A 9,349-nucleotide genomic window follows, 5' to 3' on the forward strand; every position below is an offset into this window, starting at 1 on the left:
AATTTTGGTCAAAATCATTTTCAAAGACCTTTGTTTATATACAGAAAAGAAAATGAACAGTGTTTGATAATTGTACCTAAGGAGATTTGAATAGACAGTATATGATGAAAATAATCAGAGCCTACATTTTGTTAGGCTTAGATAAAATCCTGAACTGTTCTTATATTTAATTTTAGTATTTGTACTGAGATCAAAGACTTAGACCTCTGTCTATTACTTTGGGAGATATGTAATAAAATATAAGGTAAAAAAAATTGAACCACATGGTTTGGCATAAAAGCTGACATGTTGATTAATGGAATCAAATAAAAGACCCAGACGTAAATCTACACACCGCTGAATACTTGATTTTTTAATAAGGAAGATAGAAATATGCAGTAGAAAAAAGAAAGTATCTTCAACAAATGGTGCTGGTCTAACTGGAGGTAGGCATGTAGACAAATGCAAATAGATTCTTATCTATTACCCTGCACAAAACTCACGTCCAAGTAAATCAAAGATCCCAACATAAATCCAGATACGAAGAGCCTGATAGAAAAGAAAGTGTGGGAGAGCCTTGAATGTATTGATAGGAGACAGCGTCCCGAACAGAACACTACTAGCACAGCACTGAGGTAGATGACAACTAAGAGATGGGACTTCATGAAACCGAAAAGCTTCTGTAAGCGAAAAGACGCTGTCAGTAAGACAAAACAGCAGCCCACAGCTCTTCAACTCCACATCTGAAAGAGGGCTAACATTAAAAACACACAAAGAACTCAAGAAACTAGACACTAATAAACTTTATAATCCAAATAAAAAATGGGCTTCAGCTCTAAACAGAATTCTCAAGAGAGGAAACTCAAATGACCATTAAGCATCTGAAGAAATGTTCAACATTCTTAGCCATCAGGGAAATGAAAATCAAAATGATTTTAAGATTTCGTCTTATACCTATCAGAATGACTAAGATCAAAAATCCAAGTGCTGTCAAGAGTATGGAGCAAGGAGAACACGCCTCCACTGCTGGTGCGAGTGCGAACTTGCACAGCCACTTTGGAGATCAATATAATGGATTCTCAGAAAGTTGAGAACAGAGCTACCTCAAGACTCAGCTGTAGCACTCCTAGGAATATATCCAAAGAATGGTCCATCCTCTCACAAGGTCACATGCTCAACTATGTTCATATCAGCTTTATTCATAATAGCTGGGAACTGGAAACAATCTAGAAGTTCTTTAACTGAAGAATGGATAAAGAAAATGTGGTACATTTGCTCAACTAGTGAGGTAACCCAAACCCAGAAAAACAAACATGGTATGGACTCACATGTAAGTGGATAGTAGCTGTAAAATAAAATGTAATGCTATGGTCCACAGACCCAGAGAGGCTACGTAACAAGGAAGTCTAAGGAAGGGATGTATGAATCTCCCCGAGAAGGGAATATAGAATAGATTTTGTCATCAGATTGGGGGCACGTGGGGTTGGGAATAAAGGGGATCAGCTTGGGGAGGGAGAACATACTGGGAGAAACAATTGAAATTGGGGGACATTTTAGGGGCGAGGCAGAAACCTAGTGCAAAAACAAACAAGCAAAAGGAACACCTCTTTGACACCCACATTGGCAGCGTGGTTAGCACCATTACTTGCTCTCTGGAGTGAGATGGAACGGTCGAATGGTGAGTGCAGTCACATTTCCAGAGACGGATGATAATGGCACACAGCCTTCAGGGTCCCAGTTACTGTGTAGGATATTCTCGATGTGACACCGTTGCCATGTACCAGATGCTCAGTGTGATGGTAGTTGCTATGTGCAGTATTTGTGATAAGATGTGAGAAGAGAGCTACATTTTCCCCATTCCTTGATATAGCTGGAGTATGCTTTTTGGGTGGAACTTATTTTCTATTTTTAAAATCAATAACAAAGTACTATTAAAATGGGGCTCACAAAATTACAGACAAGTGGCACACACACATATTCTTGTGGTCAAACATATGACGTTATCTTGTTCAAGAATTTGCCAAATTTTATTTTTCTTCAATTCTGGTTCTCCTTAGGCTGTGATCTCAGCAGAGTATCGCAGATGACTTCTGTTCCAGCAGGGGTCAGACTTTGACCAGTAGCAGACAAAGCAGGTTAGATGTGTGATGTCTGCTTTTCTGCTTAACCCACTGGTCCTTCCTGTCAACTGACTCTTTCAGCATGTCTCCTTAAATGGTATATTTTTCACTTATAGCTTTGTAATTAGAAAGATAAAAGGTGTGGGAACACAGCAGTTTCTCACTTAATTACTTTCTCTGAACAAGCACTTGTCAAATTCAAGCACTTTAGATGTATATGTTTGTAGCAACCATGACAAGAAATAGAAGAGTAATAGAAGTCTATGGTTAATGGGAGAAATTGAAATGCAGGAAACGCTCCGGTGTTTGCCTTGACAGTGACATAACGGAAGTACCTGTTTGTCAACAAGATGAGAACTTTCCTCTCTGACGTGATGCTCCTGGCACTTCAGTGTCCCCAGTCGCAACTGGAACTTTTCAAATACTGTGTGGACTTAGGACAGCAGGGAAAACAGAGACTTGTCTGGACAAGATTTAATTTCTAATCACCCCCTCCCCATGATTGTCATCTGTTTTTTTCACAATCCCTCACATTCCAGGTCACCTGGAGCAAGGCGCTCCCTTAAACTATGTATCTACACGACTGAAATGGTGGTATTCTCAGTTCTTGCTTTACTCCTTTTCAATGGTATTTTTGAATTATTCTTTCTCTCTTGCTGTATGTTGATTACTCATTTCTCTTCTCCTTTCCATGGCCATTCATTTAAAACCACCAATGCAGACACCTGTCACTATTAGGCCATCAAACACAGTGACATCAGGTGAGGTGACACACACACATGCCCATCCAGTACTGGGCATACCAGAGCTGAGAATCAGGAGTTCAAAGTCGGTCTGGGTAACATAGCAAGTTGAAGGCCAGCTTATACTCCCTAAAAAGCTCCAACCCTTATCTTAATTCTTAATTCCAGGCTCCCTTTTCTGGACCATCCACATCCATGACCTGAAATACTTCTCTTCACTAACGTTTTCAAATTTCTACCTCTGAGTTTTGATTTCCCACCTGACCCCAAAACCATGCAGCAATCCACCACTCCTCAGCTTCCCTGAGCTCTTTGTTTGTTCCAGGCAGTGAATAGAATTACCAGTAAAATAGGTAAAGTCCTTGCTTCCACGAAAAACAAAATGTGCACAGCGGCTGTCTGCAGACACAGGTGAGTGTGCTAAGGGAAACTCTGGGTGCGATGAGAAAGGAGCAGTGCACTAGAGGGATGAGGTCAGGCTGTCAGAGACGGTCTCTTGAAGAGGTGACATCACACTAAAGTAGGAAGAGGAAAAGGACCCCTTCATTCTAAACACTGAAGAAGGAATACTCAGGGAATACAACACCCCCCAACCTATGAAATTCTGGAAAGATGGATGTTAACTTTTTTAGTCCACAACCATCGGTGCCTGGAGGACTCAAAGCGGATGTCGTGTGTGAAGAGAGATGGTGAGACTCCAAATCCCCCTGATTCTGAGAAACACCTCTTTGAGCACTTAGAATGTATTTTGAAAAGTACAATGGACCAGCCAGTAACTATTTCCAACTCCTTATTTAAGCCAGTTTCATTTATTTTTCATTTTAGGTTTGCAAAAGTGTGTGACGATAAACAAATTCTAAGAGAGTATAACACAATCCTAATTTCATGTCAATATTTGAGATATTCATTTCAGGCACCAGGAAGAGAAACTTTATGTCCAATGATGAACGCTAGCCGGACTTTTTTGTTTAAGTGAACTCTCACCATGTGGAGGGTGGGGGGCAGGAGTGGAATACTGATGGAAGTCAGGAATTGAGACTGGTGACTGACAAGGGCAGGGTTAGTACAAGATGGAGAGAGGCAGAGTGACGTGGAAAACACTAGAGGGAGAAGAGACTTGCTGATAGATGAGATAATGTTTGTAGAGAGAGGGAAGTGTAGAGAATCTACTGAGGCCTCCATTTACAGAAGCAGCTTAGCTCACCGAGATAACAACCACTGGATCCTTGTGTGCAGCAGGTATGAGTATGGATAAGTTAGGCGGGTGTCTGGACTGTACCCCACCGCATTCTGTCTTTTAATCTTAGCCAAGGCTTACTGTGTTATTGAGAATGGATAGCCATTTACCCCAATTCACTCTCCCCAGCTGCATTCACACATATACTACATTTGGCACCAGCACTCAGTCGCTACAGACTATCTTTCCTGCTCACATCTGTCACCCTGTGACTTGGGTCTCATGAGGGTGCAGGGTGAGGGAATTTTTGTCATTGAGTTTTGCCATGACCACCGTGTTGAGGACACATTGGATGCCCAGCAAATATCTGTCCAACATATAAATGCCCTAGTACTAATTTCATCTTTTTGTGCCTATTTCAATGTGCTCAGTCATTTAGAAACACCCCTTCTGCCCATCAGGAAACCACAGATCTCTCATAGCTACAGCCCCCCAAGAGTGCTAAAAGGAAACAAAGTCAGACAAAAATAATGCAGAGGAATCTTGCAGAAAGGAACCTATCATCCACACGAGTAGTCCCTTTGACTAAGAATTATTATTAAATCCAAACATGACAGAGTGATAAAGGTACGATGTGCTTGTCCTAGACCACCCAGGGTTTATTTTCACTGAGAAGTACTTCTTGGGGATAGCTCTACTTACATATGAACCCCCATTTCACATTCTCTTTTATGCTTTCCTACATACATCATATCACCTAGGCCAGAGCACAGAGTGATTATTTATCATGCACCTAACATAGTAGAGATTTTAATAACACCAGAAGTAGGTTCCTATATGCATAGAGTTCTTGAGTTCTTTGTGAGAATCCTTCTCTGAGCCAGGCAATATTTAATCCCAGCATTCAGACACAGAGGCTTGCAGATTTCTGTGAGTTCAAGGCCAGCCTGATCTACAGAGAGAGTTCCAAAACACCCAGGGATACACAGAGAGACCTTGTCTCAAAAAAAGTAAAAACAACAACAACAACAACAAAAACAAAAAAACAAAAAACAAAAAAAGTGAAAAAGAAAAAAGAATTCTTTGAAGATTGAGAACCATAGCAGGCATTAGAGCAGCTATCTAACTGCTCAAGAAGGCTGCCATTGGGTGTAAAAGGAATAGAGAACAGGGAAAGAGCATGCTATCTGGACAGAGAAAGAGGAAATGAAGGTTCAGGATATTGTGGACCAAAGAACTTAAAATTTGACAGGTAGGGTGTGGTAGAAGATAAGGGTGGGGGCTATGTGCAAGGTTGTGTGAGTAACTGGGCAAGGAATCTGAAATATATTCTGGAGGCAGCCAAGAGCCCTTGAGATTCACAAGCAGAGAAGTGAGACACTTCTTCTGTCTTCTCACTTGAGATGATGCCCTCTCTTCTGCTAGGGGAATGCACCAGGGGCCACCAAGCCTCTAAAGCCCAGCCATCTCTTTGCTCTGAGAGCTACTAAGTAAATGACTTTACGTCAAATATTTAACCTCTTCAAAAAGACACCATGACAGAATCTTCCCTTTGTTATGGAGTTATTGTTATATATAATGGTTAACTGGTTTAAACACACACAGATGCCATATAAGTTACTGTTAATCAAATCAAAACATGGAAACCTTCTTTCAACTCGAGTCTTTGGATCTTTGTGGTGAGAGGGGGGGGGCACTTGCTTTTCTCTCACCACCATCCTAGGGATGGTCTAATGAGTAGGATGTCTTAGTCTGAGTAGATAGAAAAGCCTAGGTTCTCCAGGCCCCCAAATAATAGATTTTCTAAGTCAACTGTTTCTTTACTGTAGAAACAGTTGACTATTATTCTCAGTGGGAAATCCACAGGGTAAAGTGCTGTTCAGTTATAGTTGCATTTCATATGTGGTTTTCTTGAAACGCATATTGATGTTAGGAAATTCAGTAGATATAGTGATGCTTACTTTTTGTAGCAAATATTCACAGAGGTAGGAGGACATTCAAATTCTTTGTGTGTTTAAAGCCTGGAAGAGTTCCAGGCACATGCTGGACACTCATAAACAATGATCAAAAAATAAATGTTCCCAAGTGTTGTGGAGAAAAGCCTTAGCTAAAATAAGTACCATTAATCTAATATCAACTCTAATGACAAATCTAATGTTTATATATAAAATAGCTAAGTAGTAATTTTAATCGTGCTACAAGGATACATACTTATTCTATAAGTGGTGCTTTAGTTTGTCTTTTCATATGCTTTACTGGCTTCCTATTCTATCATCAAAACTCTCCCAATTACAGACATATGAAAAGCTCAAAATCATTCCCTAGGACTGTTAAACAGTTCTATTGAAATTCAAGAAAATCAGGTTGTTACAGAAACTAACAAAACATGGTAAATAGAAATGATAAATGAAAGCAATTTAGGAGATTCTCACTAGATAGCATTTGTCATTATTATTATTTACTAGGGAACTTCTTAGTAAGTAGGATATGTGCTAGCTGTTGTGGATCAAAATTCCACTCGTCCCAAATTAAACATGGCTGGTAACATTTATTTCACAGTAAATTTGGTTGATTCCAAATTCCAAGTGAATTTTTAGCTAATATGATACTTATCTTTGAAGTTTTATGAACTTGAAATTTTATAAATAAACTTGACTTACAGGAACCCGGACACTCAGATGTATTGGCTTTAACTTTCCTAGCTCTTTCTCCTCAGGTTATCCAGTCAACAGCTTGCTCAAAACAGCTTTCACCCAGCAGGTGGGAACTACTACTTTGAAGTTTTATTGTATTATAGGTATAACATCTAACTCAATTTAGACTCTTGAAACTACTTCACTATGGGTAAAATTATTAACAAGTTTGGCTCATACCTCTAAATACACAGACGACCACATCATATGTGAATAAAACATTCACTTGCTTAGGTATATGTTTTCTCTGTGTTTTGTTTTTGGGCCCATTTGGGACTTTTCTTGCAATGCCCCTTAATACTTAGTTTTATTTGACTTCCGCAATTCAGATTGCTGCCACATTAAATCAAGCTGAAAAGCCTGCTTTCTGATTCATCACGCTTCTGACAACAGAAATGGGATTTTCTGGACAACTGTTCTGTCAGCCACACATAGCTAAGTTCTCTTAAGTGGGCCTTCCACCCTCACCTTTCACAGTGCCATGTGGGTGTCCCTGATTCTGAGAAAGTGGAAAAGAGATTTTAGCCATTTGTCCTTTTCTCATCTCCTTTCCCAAAGGTCACGACTGCAGTTTTGAAACCACTACCAACCACAAAGTGATGCTACGAACCTTGCACAATTCTGTGAGCATGAGAGGCTTCAGACCACTAGCTTTCAAACGTCTAGACCACAGTCAGAAAGAGAGCAAGAAGAGAATGTTTCTTACTTTCCTCTGGTTGTTTCAAAACTGGATTTTTGATAGCTGGGTCTTTGACTTCTGCTGCTGTCACTTCTGCTGAGGTGCGTTTCCCTTGGGGACCTGTTTCCCATGTCTCCAGCCGACTTGGGGGAGATAGCTTGTTGATTGGACTTTCTGGAAAAACTCTGAAGGAAGTTCAATGTGGCATTAGCAAGCTCCACCATCCCTGCTCCCGGGCCGGGTTTCATAATGGGTTTGCTCTGGAGAGCAGGAGGCAGTGGTGCCATCACTGCCCCTGTCTTCTCTAGGGGTGTGGGTGTTTGGCTTCTCCCACTTGTCTCAGAGGTCTGCAGTGTTGACAGCAGTAGAGTGTCTTCCGAAGGTCTCTCGGGAGCTGCAGCTGCCTTAGAGGAGGGATTCTGAGTGTCAGAGAGCACTTGGAGGCTCAGTACTTCACTTTGAGGAGCTGAAGTGGAGTTCAGAGTCAGTGCGTTTTCCTTCTCAGGTGCAGTCCTTGAACGCAGGATGTTGGTAAGCCCCAAGACCCCTCCCCATAAACTGCAAAGCAGGACAAGCAACTTCGGTCCCTTCATGGCAGTATTTTTATGCACAAAATTTCATGTGGAATTGAGAGACACAGACCTTCCAGTTCTCCTGATAGCCACTTCTGCACCAAATGTACTGAAACTGGATCTAGACAATCTGGCGTGTGCAGAGGAAACAGGTTTCTGTGTTTACAGTGTGCGCAGGAAGCCAGTTTTCCTGTTTCTGTACTTGTTCGGCGATCTGTGACCCTCCTAGGATGGATCAATGGATGTGGTAAAGGACCTCTGAGAAGCTAAGGGAAGAGGGGAAAACACAGACAATTATCACCAGGAAAAGCCAGGGGAAACCATGAAGTCACGTTCCTTTTCCCAGGTACGCTCAAGTACTTCTGCCTTTGAAAAACACTTCCCATTGGCAGTGGAGGGTGGAATTTCTTAGGCTCGATGAAAGAGTTTAATATTTTGCTCTACAGTATCAGGAAACCAAGAAAAAATGTTGTCGAGATTTTCTTCCCTCTGTGCCACACCCGGAGAGCCATGCATAACCATAGGCACATACACCAGCACACAGTTGGCATCTTTGTGCTTCTTCCTGTACTGAGGGAAGGATATATTTTATAAATATGCCTCAGTTGGATGTTTACTAAAAGTCCATCTCTACAATTTTAGGTAATACAAAATCTAAAAATGAAAAATATAAAGGCATACAAGAAATCCATTTTGAATTTTGACTTTAAAATCTTTTTATCAGTGATACCAATAACAGAATAAATACTCAGGAGTTAATATTTGTGCTTTTCAGCTCAGATCTGTGAGTGATGGTGTTTGATTAGGATTTTACCATTGAGAAATGAATGAAGGCTTATAAAATGCATTAAATTGGGGAATGTCACATTATTGCTATAAACCAAAAGCAGAGGAGTTTTAGGTAACTGAAAATCCAGTTGAAAGAAAAGCTTTTAAAGGTATTTTTGAAGTAAAGACCCTTTATGAAATATAAGTTAATTTTTCCAGCATGCCTTGAAATAGGCTTCAGCTAAACTCTGTTCTCTGAAACATTTCCTAACAGACACTAGACAAATTAACATTATCACTGTCTGGGACATAAACACATTTATTCATTCAATCTTTAAAAATTCCAAATCATGGGAGAAACTTACTCTTAGGTATTGGAACTCTAAAAGATCAGATCAAGGGTTACCCAGTGTCTCTTTATGTGTGGTCTGTATTCTGTTGACCACAGAATAGACTTTATAAAGAATTAGCAAAGTGGATATGCTGCATTCTTGTTATAAATCATTATAGATATGTGTTCTTGTCCCTAATTATGGATACCAGGGTTCAAAATAAACCAGAAAAATTTCCCTTGGTTTACCAAATACTTGTCTGGGTACATTTTCTAGCCTCCAGTTT

General features: G+C 40.3%; 1 protein-coding gene across 1 annotated transcript in view; it reads right to left on the reverse strand.

Moving 5' to 3' along the window:
* The window catches only part of Mmrn1 (multimerin 1), a 41,826-nt gene extending 33,776 nt beyond the window's left edge, over positions 1 to 8,050 (reverse strand). The window contains exon 1 of the mRNA XM_038319611.1: positions 7,419 to 8,050. Within this exon, the coding sequence (XP_038175539.1) occupies positions 7,419 to 7,984 (566 nt within the window). The 5' untranslated portion in view covers positions 7,985 to 8,050. The remainder of the gene's footprint in view (positions 1 to 7,418) is intronic.
* Between the last annotated feature and the right edge of the window lie 1,299 nt (positions 8,051 to 9,349).

The sequence above is a fragment of the Arvicola amphibius genome, chromosome 2, assembly GCF_903992535.2.
Source record: "Arvicola amphibius chromosome 2, mArvAmp1.2, whole genome shotgun sequence".
NCBI lineage: Eukaryota > Metazoa > Chordata > Mammalia > Rodentia > Cricetidae > Arvicola > Arvicola amphibius.